At 46.9% G+C, this 15,716-nt stretch overlaps 1 protein-coding gene across 2 annotated transcripts in view; it reads left to right on the forward strand.

Moving 5' to 3' along the window:
- The first annotated feature begins 700 nt into the window (after nucleotides 1-700).
- LOC129330648 (interleukin-6 receptor subunit beta-like) overlaps nucleotides 701-15,716 on the forward strand; it is a 43,329-nt gene continuing 28,313 nt past the window's right edge. For both annotated transcript variants that reach the window (XM_054980776.1, XM_054980777.1), the window contains exons 1-2: nucleotides 701-1,030; nucleotides 3,806-3,861. In XM_054980776.1, the coding sequence (XP_054836751.1) occupies nucleotides 3,807-3,861 (55 nt within the window). In that variant the 5' untranslated portion in view covers nucleotides 701-1,030; nucleotide 3,806. The remainder of the gene's footprint in view (nucleotides 1,031-3,805; nucleotides 3,862-15,716) is intronic.

The raw sequence follows: 15,716 nt of genomic DNA on the forward strand, positions 1-15,716 counted from the left end.
ACATCTCCCGTGGCAGCCTTACAGGAACATGGGCCAAACTTGAAAAACGTTTTCAAAATGTTGTTCTCAAATTGCTACTGAGCCATAGGATTGAACCAAGTGATGAATCTTACCGTTCATCAACTGATACTTCTGCCCTGCTCCTCTAAAAAGCTCAAAGCTACTTCCATGGATTGAGGAAGAGCAAATGTTCCTGATTTTTAAAAAATATATGGGGGGGGTGGGGGTTTAATGATTGCTGCCCACCACTGCTGTCGGTTTTGTCGATTCGTTTATGTTACAGATGCACCCCGTATGGTCTTTAAGCAGTATTTACGCATACATCATTTATATCTACAATGATGTTCATCTAGTGAAGACAGCACTGGGAAGATTTGATGCAACAAAAGAAAAAAACAGCAAGAACATTAAGCTTAATGACTTTAGTTTGCACAAGAGAATCTACACTGAAATAAGGATTTTCAGGTCAAAATGGCAGAGATGAGAGATTCAAAATCAACTTCGAAGTACATCCTTTGCTGATCTCCCATACAGGCTTCCCTCTGCTATGGTATCAGGTATCCTTCCAGCAATTAGACCCTGGGGCTCCTCCTCCTTCCTCCTGATTGGCCACAGGCCATAGGCCACTCCCTTTCACAATGCAACTAGTGAGTCTACCTTTCCCGTTCTCTCCCACTCACCTGTGGGCTTCATCCTTGGGCACTTCTGGAGTGCAGGCTGAAGGGACTTATCCTGCAAAGCCAAATTAGAACAGAGTATCCTCCTTAGCTTTATTAGTCCCAACAGAGATAGTCCCAGTGTCTGGTTCCAAGCCAACCTAGATGAAAATACTTCTGAGCAGATGCAGAGTGCATTTCCCATACTTCTAAGGAACTACAGAGAGCCCCCCTTGGGGATTAAAGGGGACGGTCACCAGATCAGAGATTCCCAGCAGGCTTGAGTCCTAGGAACTCTTTGTCTAGGTAGTAAGGACTATTGGAAGGGCAAGTGAGAAACTCATTCAGAAGGTCAACAGGAGCTCGTCTTGGAGGTGAGTGCTGGCTTTTGAACTGTCCAACTGTGGTGGGAAAAGTGGAATTGATGGTAGGAAGGAAAGGAGACGCTAGAGACAGCAGCTTTGCTTTTGGAGAGAAATCAGCAGGAGCAAGGCATTTGTTTCCTGCAATGACCTTGCATTTCTGTTATTCTTACTGTCATCTCTAGTCAAATAGATTGTGTAGGTTTGTTTTCAGAGACCCTGCAAGATCTGTTTTCCAAAGACGGCTACGGAGAAGCCTGGGGCACCTTTATAACTTTGCAGAAAAACTGTGTGTCGCCTGTTGATTGACAGAATGAAAGCAGAAATCATGAAATGTGTCTGTGTGTAGGGATCAGGAAGAAGGAGCACAGGGTTCTCCCCACTTCCATTTTTCTCACAACAACCCTGTGAAGTAGACTAGGCTGATTCAGAGTGACTAGCAAAGGATCACACAGCGCGCTTTACAGCTGAGCGTAGAACTGAACCTGCTTCTGCCAAGTCCTATTCCAATACTCTAACCACTACACCATGCTGCCGTGCACTCTGTTCTAGAGCCAACAAAAGCAGCACCTTTTAAAAAAACCTCAGGACTCCTTTGGTCTGAAAAATTTTTTCCTGTTGAGTGTCTTGCCAGTCGTTGAGCTGTTAAAAGGGCTGCTAGTGGGAAAAAACCTCTAGGTGGCAAGCAGCAGCCTAGAGGAAGGCGAGTAAAAGATATGGAGCAAAGCTGGAGCAGTGGCGAATTCAGCAGGGCTCTCCAGGCGGGGTGCAGCGCCTGGTGTACAGGAGCCTGCTCTAGTCCCCCTTCAAATGAGGAAAAACGGGCTTAGGATCTCTTCTGACTGGGTGATTTCCCCACTAAACAAGCAGACGAGGGCAACCACAACTGCAGGGATTTCTTCCTCAGCTACAGAGGTTCGTGGGCACCTAAGCAGCCGGTGGGCTGGATGATATCCTTTGCATTGTGAATGCCTCTGTCCCTTCCCTCGAATCATTTTCATTTCAGGCTTACTAGATCCTTAAGTTTGCAATTAGGAGGATTGCAAACCAGTACCAAAAGACTGGATTGATCCACTTGCACTGGTGATCAAGAGCCCCGTGGTGCAGAGTGGTAAGCTGCAGTAGCCTAAGCTCTGCTCAGGACCTGAGTTCGATTCTGGGGGAAGCCAGGTTCAGGTAGCTGGCTCAAGGTTGACTCAGCCTTCCATCCTTCCGAGGTTGGTAAAATGAGTACCCAGTTTCCTGGAGGTAAAGTGTAGATGACCGGGGAAGGCAATGGCAAACCACCCCGTAAAAAGTCTGCCAAGAAAACATGATGTGACATCCCCCCATGGGTCAGTAATGACTTGGTACTTGCACAAGGGACTTTACCTTTACCTTTTACTTTACTGGTGATCAGCAAATCAGGAGAGATTAGTCCGGATGAGTTATATAATCCAGGTTAATTATTGTGAAGTAACAGCTGCATGATCATTCTGCTTACTGGAGTTGGAAAAGACGCTTGTAGCCTGGCTGGTTCTTGATTGACGTGCTATTAGATAAGCCGTGCAGTGTATGAGCCTGCACACGCTGGTGGGTGGGTGCCTGGCATGTGCCTGCTACATTTGGAGCAGAACTTGAAGTTTAACTAACTGGAGAGACGGAATAGGAGGGGAAAGGATGAAAGAATTTGCCCAACTTTATTTCTGCCTGGTTCTTCCTTTTAACGGCTAGTCCTCATGAAAATGGTGAAGGCACAAAAGCTGGTGTCGGAAATGAACACACACACATAGCTAGCTATCATTTGCAATAGGTAGCTGATAGGTGAAGTAAATGGAAAGTTGGATGGGTGTCTATGTTTAGAATCTGTATGTTTGGCAGAGAGCCAAAGATGAGTGAGAAACAGAAAAGGGGTTGCCTGACTCCAAATCGAACACCACACCTTTAACAATGGATGTGCAGGAGTGGAGAGTTCCCTGGTGCTGCGTCTGCTGCCCTTTGCCTTCCTAGGCAATCATCCCCCTGTTTGATATGCAAAAGATCCTACCTTCAATCTCTGGCACCTCCCGTTAGAAGTATCTTGAGTCCCAGGGCTACGACAGGCTCCTACCTTTGTGCTCCATTCTTTCCTGAGTCCACTAGGGTGAAGTCACCAAGTCTCAGGTCAGCAGCCAAGGTAAAACTGAGCTGGCGCTGTCCTTCAGCTCGGGAGCAGGAGACTAGGTGTCTCCAGCAGAGGCAGGGAGCACCTGGAAAGCTGGTGTCCCTGCAGGAGAGAGCTGTCCAGACCAAGTGGGTTTGTTGGAGATGTTGCATCAGCAAAAGTTTTTTTATAGAGAGAGAGAGAAATTTTTATCTTTTTATCCTGCATTTTATCTTTTTATCTTTGCATTGAGTTACCTTAATTTATCTTAATTTTAACTTAAGTAGTCAAAGAAATCCTTCAATTCTTCCCAAAATTCAGCTATTGGTCTATTATGTACTTAAGTAGTTAATTTGGCCATTGATGCATATTCATAGATCTTACCTCTCCACGCTGACACATCAGGGCACGTATCTGTTTTCCATTTCGGTGCATATAACACTCTTGCTGCTGTCACCATGTAACGAAAGAGGTCTCCGTGTTCTTTTGTTACATTATTTGGTAAAATGTTTAATAGCATGTTTTTTGGATTTAGCGCAAACCTGAGCTTGAAAATAACATTTACCTAACGCCTTCCTCCTCTCCCCACACACTTCTTAAGGGGAAAAAAAATCAGAAGACTTTTTCTTGCCTCTATCCAACCTGATGCGCTTTGTGACTTTCAGAATGCAGCTGATTCTGGGGTGGATCATGGCTCTCCTTGAACCCATCTCCTGCTCAGGTAAGAGTGGAAAGGAAGAGAGTTTTTAAACTCGGAAGGGATCTATCCATGAAAGTATTTTTAAAAAGTAAGCCAGAGTCGCTCACTCTTGGCAGCTTAAAGGCTGATGTTGAATTGATCGACACCACAGAAAGCCATTCTCTTGTTCTTTGGGCATATTTTGCAACTAAACACTTTCCAATTAAGCATTGCAGCAACAGTATATTAGTAAATGTGTTTATGTCTTGCACTCTCCTGAAATTCCGCCCAGGTGGTAAGAATGCAAAAAAATCCAGAGCGGCAGCAGTGTGAGTAATCAACGGGAAGGCCCTTCTTCTTTATAGATCGGCACAATGATCCTAGATTTCCGTTGTGAACATCTGGAGGTGGCAAAGCAGGAAAATATTAGCAGGTTGGGTGAGGCACAGTCTATGGGACAAACTTTCTTCTAGGGTGAAACTCTAACCAGACCAACAGGTCTCAAAGTACCCTGCTCTCCCATTGAGACCCGTTTTGGGGGGCGGGGGGTAGAGAGGGAATACTTTGGAGAAGTGGGCAGTTGTGAACAGGATGCAATTCAACCTAGATAAGTGCACAGTATTACATCTGGGCCACAAAAATGGGAAGCACAAATACTGGATGGGGGATACACTTCTGGGCAGTAGTATATGTGAAAGGGATCTTGGGGTAAGAGTGGACTGTAAACTGAATATGAGCAGTCAGTGTGATGCGGTGGCAAAAAAAGGCAAACTCGGTCTTGGGTTGTATCAAAAGGGCCATTGCATCGAAATCGCAGGAGGTCATAGTCCCTCTCTGTACTGCCTTGGTCAGGCCGCACCTGGAGTATTGTGTGCAGTTCTGGAGGCCTGACTTCAAAAAGGATGTGGACAAAGTCGAGAGGGTGCAGAGGAGAGCAACAAGGATGATCAGGGGTCTGGAGACTGAGCCCTACGAGGAAAGGCTGAGGGCCTTGGGAATGTTTAGTTTGGAGAAGAGGAGATTGAGGGGGGACACGATTGCTCTCTTTAAATATTTGAAAGGCTGTCATTTGGAGGAGGGCAAGGAGCTGTTCCAGTTGGCAGCAGAGGGTAGGACTCGATGCAACGGGCTTAAATTACCTGCAGAAAGGTACCAGCTGGATATTAGGAAAAACTTCTTCACGGTCAGAGTAGTACAAAGGTGGACTCAGCTGCCTAGGGAGGTGGTGAGCTCCCCCTCACTGGCAGTTTTCAAGAAGAGGCTGGAGATGCTTTAGGCTCATCCTGCATTGGGCAGTGGGTTGGACTGGAAGGTCTGTACGGCCCCTTCCAACTCCGTGATTCTGTGACCACCAGAAACAGTGAGGTGGAGGGCAATGTAGCAGGAGGTGCTTGGGGAATCTGTCCCCAAGGACAGAGTGAAACTGCAGAGAGAAATTCTCCCACTTTGCGGGCAGCGGAGAAGTCCTTTTTTATTCTTGAGCTGCTTTGTTTGAGGCAAAATGACTCAAACTGATGTATAAAAAATGTAGCACAGAAACAGTCCTTATATCAGGAACTAAGGACGCCTCCCACCCACCCCCCAGATATAAAATAAATCCGCACAACTTGGCCAGCCATAGCTACAATGTAGCATTCTGCAAACCCAGGAGAACCTCCAGGCTTAAACAGCAGAAAGATTTGTAAGAAAACACAGGGAGAGATGAGAGCAAAACAAAATTAAATGGTGCAGACAAAGAAGAGGCAGTGCGTACCGTTCAGTGTTGGAATATTTACAGAAATTTGTGCTGGGATGTGTTGATACTATACACCTCCCTAAATGAAGGGATAGCTGGGAGTAAATGATTGGGCAGAGTGTAAGTTGTGCATGGTTAAATTTTACTGGAAGTACTTCTTTCTGACATTGGCAGCCACAATACCAATCCTTGCTTCCTTCTCTCCCCTGTTTGCGTGTCCAGCAACCAATGCCACCACACAAAGGTTGTCATACTACAGAACTGGAAGCAAAAGCTCAAGGGCAAACTTGGGAAGCATAGTGATGGAGGGTACCAGATGCAACTGAGTGGCAGTGTAACTTTTGACAAATAGGCAGGATGAAAAATCTAGATGACAGAAAGAATGGAGGAAATGGGGGCCGAACAGATGAAAGATGAGTGAAGCCCCCAGGGAAGTGAAGCTGAGACTGGGAAACCTCCCATGAGACTGCGGCTCTTTTTACAGAGCATTTCCTTAAGCATATGAACATGCTCATCCTCTAAGAATTGCATCAGAGGCTCTGTTGTGACTCCTGCCAACTTTATAGATTATCTGGTTAATGATAATCTATCATTATGGGCTTTTCTCAGTGGTAACACCACTGTTGTTAGAATGTACTCTCTAAGGATACATTGTCAGTTCCTTTATGACATCAGCAGCCATGACATCAAAATGCATTCTCAGCACCTCTTTCCATGCTCAGCGACCAAGGCTAAGACATAACAAAGGCTGCCATACTTGATGAACCTCGAAGCAAACGGCCCTAAGAAAACTTGGGGTGTATTGAGACCAGCCACAACCAACACAGTGTGGTGTAATGGTTGGACCAGAGTGTGGGAGATGTGGTTTCAAATCCCCATCCTGCCATGAAGGTCACTGGGCGATGATGGGCCCAGCCTGCTTCACAGGGTTGTTTTTCTGAGAACAATGCACAGTTCTCTGAGTTTCTTGGAGAAAGGGCAGAATAAAAGTGTAGCAGATAGTTTTAAAAATATACTGTACTAGCTACAGAGCCCATTTTTTAAAAAATGGACCCTAGAAATCCCAGGGATGCTGGGCTTGCTGTGGCGGTGGCTCCCTGTGGAGGGGCAGGTGGGTGGGCTCACCTGGCCATCCTGCAGCGGTGGCTCCCTCCGGAGGCTGCATTGGCTAGGGTGCACTTTTTATCCTGGTGCTCCTGCGCAGGCACACCAGAATAAATGTGCATTGTTGGAAACACGGTTTCCCTTTTATATTGAACGATATATGTACCATTAGGTGTTAGGTGAAGAGAAGATATAGATTTCTTGGTTGCATTTGCCTCCTATACATACCTTTATTACTCTTTTTATAGGGTTTTAAAAACTAAGGCTCCATCCACATGGACAGACTTCTCTGTTTCATGTTCATTGCTACTGATAATGTAGATGGTGCTGCCACACAGCATTTTTTCCCTACCACACTACCAGAGCCAGGGCTTTTTTTCAGATGGAACGCGGTGGAACGGAGTTCCAGAACCTCTTGAAAATGGACACATGGCTGGTGGCCCCGCCCCCTGATCTCCAGACAGAGGGGAGTTGAGATTGCCCTCCATGCCGCTCCGCGGAGGGCAATCTGAACTCCTCTCTGTCTGGAGATCTGAGGTGGGGCCACCAGCCATGTGTCCATTATCTCCGAGGGCAACCCACTGAGTTCCACCATCTCTTTCCCCAGAAAAAAAAGCCCTGACCAGAGGGCTTTAAAAAAATTATTACTATTGTGTTATAGTTTCAGTTTCAGTTTATTGGACTGCAAGCAGGCTCAGGGTGGGTCACACAGCACGAGTCTATAATACAATAATTGAATAAAGCTTCAAACATATGGTAAATATGAATAAAACATAAACAACAATGCAACCTAGTTTAAAACCAAATCGTCATAGATGCTGCATTCGTAATTCCTCAGACTATATATCCAGTCACCCAAATACCATGGGGTGCGACACGGCAGGTTGACCAGATCAATTGGCAAAGAAGGGCAGGCCAAAGGAAGCCCCAGCAGGAAGGCTGGCCAGATAGCTCATCTACACCTCAACCACAACCATAGGCCTGGTGGAACATCTCTGACTTACAGGCCCAGCGGAACTGTAACAAGTCCTGCAGGGCCCGCGTCTCAACAGAGAGAGAGTTCCACCGGGCCAGTGCCAGGGCCGAGAAGGTTAAAAAGGCCCCAGCCCTGGTTGAGTCCAAACAAACATCCTTTGGGCCTGGGATTGCCAGTAAATGTTTATCAGCTGAACAGAGCATCCTCCGGGGAACTTAGGGTGAGATTGATACAGCAATTACAGATTTCTTAGAAAAGCTCTAAAAAAAAAACCTCTGGCAGTGTGGCAAAGGAAATGGTATCCCCATGGCTGACGGAAGGAAAATAGCACCAGTGTGGGCTGGGTAGGATGCTGAAAAATGCATACCTTCCCATCCAGACTGTGTGATGAAACACTTAGCATGCGCTCGTCCCAAAAACATTGCAATGAAGCAAGTTCTGGCATATGTGTCTGGAGGATAGGAAAAAGATAAACGGAGCACCCTGTTGTATTTATTTTTATTTAAGTATTCATTCTATTTGTAGCCCACCTTTCTCACTGAGACCAGTAGCTGATAACACAGTGCAAGTCAATAAGAACAACTGCTGGGACATTTAGTGAACAAATACAATACGATCAAAAGCTAGAAGGTAGCGCATGGGTTGCAGAAACCTGAAAGGGGCCTAAACCAGAAACGAAGGGATGAACCGTTGCTGAAACAAAGTGTAAGTAATGCACATGACATCTTGAATGACTTGGAAACTACCTAGTAGGAGCATATTTGCATCAACGAATAGAGCAGCCTGCAGACTCTGCCCCTGCCCAAGAATCCGTTCTTAACAGCGCAGTCCTATTAGCTGAGTAAAAAAGCCTCCTGGAATAATTCAGATCTGCATAGTTTGTAGGAAAACAGCAGGAGTTTTCCTGACCTCTTCTTCAGGCAGGCCGTTCCAGAAGGTGCGGGGGGGGGATACCACAGAGAAAGCAGATGTGCGGGCAGCTGTTGATTTTTCCCAGCTGCAAGGTGGTATCCACAGAGGGTCCTGCTCAGACGGGCCAAGTTGCCATGGTAGAGCAGGGGGAAGATGCTACCTTGCAGATATGAGTGGCTGAGGCCAAGAGGGACTTTGTGTGTGATAGCCAGAACCTTGAATTGAGCCTGGGAAGCCAGTGGAGTGGCTGCAGAAGGAGAGCAATATGCATGCTCTGCCCAGCCCCTGCTAATAACTAGGCAATGGTGTTCTGCACCAGTGGGGTCTCTGAGCTGACTTTGAGGGGAGACCTTTATACAGCGCATTGCAGTAGTCTAGCCTAGATGTTACCGTGGCATGAATCCAGGTGGCCAGAGTTGCCATGTCAAGGCAGGGGGCCATCTTCCAGGCTAGAACCACATCCCATAGAGCCCTAAAAGATGAGGCTCGAAGGTCGGATTTTGAACAGTTGTGTGTTTACCAAAGGCAGGGAAGTAGCTCCCCCCTGCCCCAGCCTCCTTTCACAAGGCCTTGCAATCCAGGAGTTGATAACGCAAGAGGGGGGGGGGAATCGCCTGGTATCTGATGCTGGACGACAGAGGCGGAAATGGATGTTTCTTGGAATCAAACATTTTGCACCACCCAAAAGAGAGCAAGTTGCAAGCAGTGCTGGGGGAGGAGGCAAAGAAGGCTTGTGGGTTCTTCAAGCTCAGGTGGCTGCCACCGCCTCCCTCCCCACCAGGGTGAAGATGCCCCTTTGCCCTGCCCCTGGCAGGCTGCACAGCTTGGCTGCTCTCTGGGTGCCCTCCTCCAAACCTGGCATGTTTGTGGTGACTTATTTTTCTCCTCTCAAGCCGTGATAGGTGTTCCATATTGCAGAATTGTTTTTTTCCTCACTGAAGCAGAGAGAACATTGTGTCCAGAAGCTGAAAATTGCTGGAAAGAGGCCAGCTTTTCTCTCTGGTTCTTTGGGGAGCTGTGTTTCATCAGCCCCCTCCCTCCAGGGGTTCCAACTGGCTTTGTGGAAGCGAAGTTTGAGATGGGGAGGGATAAACGGGCAGAAACAGCTGGGCTTAACTGCTCATCTATTGATGAGCAGAGAACGTCTGCTGAAGCCATGTGAACAGTTGTTCCCTGACAGACTACAAGAAGCAAACGGATGGAATAATTGAAACTACCAGTGGAAGAAGCTGCCCACTGTGTCTATGCACGAGTCTCTGCTCTATCAGTTTATGATTGATCTCCGTTTCCCAGCCTTTTCCCACGGATAGCTTATCCTCCTCTTTCATTTTAGCCTCACAACCACCCTGTGAGGTAGGTTAGAGTGAAAGAGAGAGAGTGACTGGCTCAGAGCGAGTTTCGTGACTGACTGGGGCTTTAGACTTGGGTCTCCACAACGCTGTTCAGGTTGAGATGGCCTTTCCTCCTCAAGTTCTGCTGTGGGCAAATAACTTTGCCAGCATTTGGGGACACCTGAGTTATTCTGTCTCTCCTAATATGAACATGCAACTGAATTGGGAGAGGCTACCTGTTGTATCTCTGCATGAACTGTGGCTCTGGAGTGGCCAGTCAAGTGACATGCCCAGAAGTGGGACTTGTATAAAAATTCAGGAGGATGGGTGTCTGTTAAATCAAATAATTCCTCCTGTAAAGTGAAACCCTGTTGCGTGTAACATAAAGCATGCACCCTCTTTTAATTTGGGTGGGTGGGGGGAGTGGCTATCAGATGTTTGGGACATGAAGTCGTAAGAAAAGGCACAGACCTTCCTGTCCTGAACCTAGAAATACATATTGATCGGAGTGTCAGACTAAGATCTGGAAGTCGCAGGTTCAAATCCCCACTCTGCCATGGAAGCCCGCTGGATGATCTTGGACCCGTCACATGCTCTCAGCCTACTTCACAGCGTCATTGTGTGGATAAAACATAGACGAGGGAACCATTGTCTGAGCAAAATATACTAGATACAAAGATGTACAGGCTGTTGGGGAAGCAGCTGAAGAGTTTTTGGAAGGCAATTCATTTGATGCTTCTAATTCTGGTGTGGTATAGCATCAAAATAGGAGTTTTCAGTCCAACAAGCCCTTGGTTCAAATCTTGCCTCCAAATCTGAAGACAGAACCTTAGTTGGGGTCTTGTCTTTCAATCACAGCCCTCATCCAAATCTGCAATAATGAAATCAGAATACTGCCCTACCTTACAGCACTATTGTGAAATTTACAGTGCATGAAATACATTGCCAATTGCTTTGAGCTCTTGAGTCATACTCTGTGTCGATGCTAAGAATTATAATTTATTGGATTACAGTTGAGGGGTTCTAAGGTCCACCTGTGTCCTATAAGCTACACAGATTGCAGGCTTATGGGAGTCTCTGCAAAGGATCTCAAGTAGCTGGAAACATCAGTGGCTGCCCAACTGAGAGACAGGGCTGTGTGCAAACAGTTCTAATAGGAAGTAGATAAAATACCTTTATAAAAATCTGTCACACCTTAATGTGACCAAGACAAGGAGCCCAGGTCAAGGCAAGGCGACAAAGGGGTTGCCTCAATTCCCCTTACCCTGATGTGGGTAGCCCAGGCAAGGCCGATCTCGCCAGACATCGAAAGCTAAGAAGGATCAGCCTTGACTAGGAATTAGATGGGAGCTCTCCGAAGAAGCCCAGGGTTGCAGAGACAGACAATGCCAAACCACCTCTGCTATTCTCTTGCCTTGAAAACCCCACCAGGGGTAGTTGTAAGTCTGCTACCCTTAGAGCTCAAGCACATCTGGCCATTATAAAATATTGGATAAAGAATAAAAATCTTAGACATGATTCACTTAGTCAACAATCTTTCAATTTTTTGATGGCCAATAATCAGCAGCTCTGCTCTGCCTAATGAGATATTCTTAAGGTACTCTATCCCTGACGATCTTATAGGGTCTCTGGCTACCTATCCCCAACTTAGGGACTGGATTTTTAACTCTGATGCGTTGATCGATCACTCTCAGGGCCAAGCTACAAGTGATGAATGACACTTGAATGGCAAGTGAACAGGCTCATGCGTATTCCTCCCTGTTCACTTGCCATTCACTTGCGCTCCACGTGACCACATAGTGATCAAGTGGAGCGCAAGTGAACAGGGAGGAATACACGTGAGCCTGTTCACTTGCCATTCAAGTGTAATTTGTCACTTGTAGCTTGGCTCTCAGATTCTAAACTTCAAAGCAGTACCGTGGTTCAAATTTATTAAATTTGATCACATCCGCACTCCTTATCTTGTTAACATTTCTAATCATAATCTTAGAGAGCATCCTTTACCCTATTGCAATTCCAATCTATGCCCTCAGCAATATCATCTGGTCGTTATTCTCAAACACCTATAGCACAAATGCTCTGTATTTGTGGATCTCACACACTAGAGGATTTACCTCATTAAATCCTTTTATACCTTTTATATTCTGATCCCAGATCTAAGTTTTTGGTGGGAATTATATCCAGTTTAAACTTATATACAGACATGGAGAAAATCTCATTGTTGCTCTCTGATATTGATGTGTATATTTCATACAGAGTTTCACTTTTTGACTTTGCTGCTATGAAGATAAAGTCTAATGCAGCAAAGAAAGAGGTTGTTGCAGCTGCAGTTAATCGATTGATTTCTGGTTTTAATTGACTTCTGTTTTAGTGGAATTCTCCCCATGTTTTGGTAAATCTGTATTGTATACATAATTGTATTTTGCTTAATTTTTAATTTACTTAATTTTTAATTTGCTTATTGTGGTCTTTGTAATCCTGTGATGGCCTACGGCTATACCCAATAAACTCTGACTTACTACTAAGCAGGGGTTTTTTTTTCAGCGGGAACGCGGTGGAACGGAGTTCCGGAACCTCTTGAAAATGGTCACATGGCTGGTGGCCCCGCCCCCCGATCTCCAGACAGAGGGGAGTTGAGATTGCCCTCCGCGCCGCTCGGCGGCGCGGAGGGCAATCTCAACTCCCCTCTGTCTGGAGATCGGGGGCGGGGCCACCAGCCATGTGACCATTTTCTCCGAGGGCAACCCACTGGGTTCCACCACTTCTTTTCCCAGGAAAAAAAGCCCTGCTACTAAGTCAGCTATAACTTGATGGCATTTCCGCTGCCACCAATTCCCATTAAGTTCTGTGGGCTGTGGCCGACCAATCTGGAGGAGGAAGAGCAAAACTAGTTCTTATGCCTCAAGAAATCGGCCAATACGTTCCTTCTCAGTCTGTGAATGGGGGTGCAAAGAAGGCAACGGCAGCTCTGCTTTAATCTCCTCCGTGGTAGTTTTAGGAATTTTGCGCAAGTGGGGTACTTGACTGCTGGAGCCAACACAGCAGAACCTCCCCTTCTACTGCATGTGTCTTGTGCTGGCCTCGAGTTGACAACTGGACACACCTGCCCTCCTCACACACCCCCTAATGACAAGGCACCTTGTTCTGCTCGTGTGCAATTGTTGGCGAGGGGGGAAGCAGTTTGTCTGTGCAAATCAGCATGCCTCCTCCAATCTGTTGCTTTCCCCCCCTGCCAAGACAGCTGCTGCCGAGGGTGACCGTAAATGTCCCAATCTCACCCTCCGCTTTGGTGCCCCAAGGAACACCACAGAGAACACTGACATTTCCCCCGGAGCAATCGCCAGTCTCCACTAATCCTCCCATCTGTCTGCCTCCCTGGCAGAATCTCTGCCACCTCTCCAATTCAGTATTAATTGTCCTTTTACAAAAACAGGCTATGTTATTTGCTGTGATTGTTGTATTACTCTTGGCAGTGATCTTGGGCAGGAGTTTGTTAAAAGCCTGTTGAAAATGGCAAGCACAGAGGATCTCAAGTATGGCTGGACCTCCTCTTGAAAGGAACAATTGAGCTCCAGTCCCCACCAGAGTGAGGCCTCCGACTCTGATTGGCTGAGCAAGTGTGAGGGTGCAGGATGTTCAGAAACATTACAACTGCTCAGAAAGCACAGGTGTCAGAATGCTTGCAATCTGTTTTCTGGGATGGAAGAGGAAGTTATCAGCTTGGCTGGCATTAAAACTCACACCAATGGACAGGAGAGCATTGTGGAGGGACAAGTCAAGAGGTCTTAGGAACCCAAAAGCAAGCTGGTTCTCTTTTTAATTTGTTTTGACTTTTGGGGCTCATGACTGCAGTGCTACAGGTTGATATACTGGGGGCTGGAAGAGGTCAAGATCCAGGAAATGAGCAGTGGGGCGGGGGGCGGGGGACAAGGTGAAGGAGGGAATGTAGATGCTTTGATTCTCTTCTCCTTTCTCACAGTTAGACAGGGAGGCAGTCTCTTCCAGGTAGCCTCGCAACCCACCTGCAAGAGAGTTCTGACCCATTTGTGGGTGATAGGGTTGCCAGCGTCCAAATGGTGGCTAGAGATCTCCTGGAATTACAACTGATCTCCAGGCCACAGAGATCAGTTCCCCTGGAGAAAATGGCTGCTTTGGAGGATGGACTCTATGGCATTATACACCATTGAGGCCCCTCCCCTCCCTAAACTCCACTCATTCCAGGCTCCACCCCCAAAATCTCCAGGAATTTCCCAACCTGGACCTGGCAACCCTAGCAGGTGATGATCCACAGTTGAAAGCCAGTGGTGCAGACGTTTGAAACATAAAGTGACAGGAAGGACAGAAAGTGGTGTTCTGATTTTTAAAAAGGTAAAACTGAAACGAGAAGATCCTCTTAAGCGATTCATTAAAGCACTTTAGACCCAATAAGGGTCTGATTACACAAGATGTAAATGTGTGAACACACTCACCTTCAAAATGGTGTGCAGGAGGGGAAATGCACGAGGGGGGCATAGAGAAGGCTGTTTGTCTTACTGCTGGGGACACGTTTGTCCTGGGCAGACATCTGGAGTGGGCAGTCCACCCTCCAGGGCCCTTTTCTGTCTGCAAAAGCACTCTGGAAATTTTAGGGTTACCAGCTCCAAGTTGGGAAATTCCTGGAGATTTGGGGGGTGGAGCCTGGAGAAAATGGGGTTTGAGGAGGGGAAAAACCTCAGCAAAGTATAATTCCTTAGAGTCCACCCTCCAAAGCGGCCATTTTCTCCAAGTGAACTGATCTCTGTGGCCTGGAGATCAGTTGTAATTCCAGGAGATCTCCAGCCACCACCTGGAGGCTGGCAACCCTACGCTGGATGGAAAGTGTAGAGATGGATCAATAAAGCATCTCTTGCCTACACATCCCTGCTCTAGGGCACATCTCCCCCACAACCCCACATAATTTTTTGGGTTAGTACAGTCACAGGTTGAGCCAGAGTTGTTGGGTTTTCCCCCCATCCTAACTTGCGTATGTGTTAACTAGAAAGAACGCAGATTGTTCCCTTGACTTGTCTCCTCTTCCACCCACTTCCATAACCTTGTATCGTTTTTTTTTTAATTTAGTAAATTTTTATCCTGCCCTTCCTACTGGGAAGCCAGAGCAGCATGCATGGTTCTCCCCTCGTCCGTTTATCTTCACAACTCCCCTGTGAGGTAGGTGATGCTGAGAGACAGTAACTGGCCAAAGGTCAGTGAGGATTTGAACTTGGGACTCCCAGATTCTTGTCTAGTCACTACACCGTGCTCTTTGGAGCTGGGACCGGTTTTGTACTCTCTAATGCACGTTGATTACTACTGTATTACTACTACTACTAATAAAAGTACTCCATTCTTACATGGAGGAGGGAGACAGGAATAGCTAGAGGAAGAGGAGCAGAGAAGGCAGTAGGCTCAGCCCACGAGGACTCCATGTAGGGGGAGCAAAGAGAAAATGGTAACTGGGAAACCCCTACAGAGGATCTAGGGACAGACAGACAGAGCTGGAGGAAGGCCTGCTGGGAGGTGGGAACCATGGGGATAAAAGTCTGGGGATTGTGGTTATAAAGTTGTCAAGTTTGGGTTACGACATTCCTGCAGATTTGGGTTGGAGCCCAGGGAAGGTGTGGTTTGGATTGGAGACCTTAGCAGGGTATAATGCCGCGGAGTCCACCCTCCAAAGTAGCCATTTTCTCCAGGGGGATGGATTTCTGTCATCTGGAGATCTCCAGGTCCCATCTGGAAGCTGGCAACCATGCCTGGTTAGTGTGGAGGCCTATGAAGCAAGCAAATCATGGAATTTGCTTTTGATGTGATGGGTTGAGCTTGG

Source organism: Eublepharis macularius, chromosome 5, assembly GCF_028583425.1.
Source record: "Eublepharis macularius isolate TG4126 chromosome 5, MPM_Emac_v1.0, whole genome shotgun sequence".
Taxonomy (NCBI): Eukaryota; Metazoa; Chordata; class Lepidosauria; order Squamata; family Eublepharidae; genus Eublepharis; species Eublepharis macularius.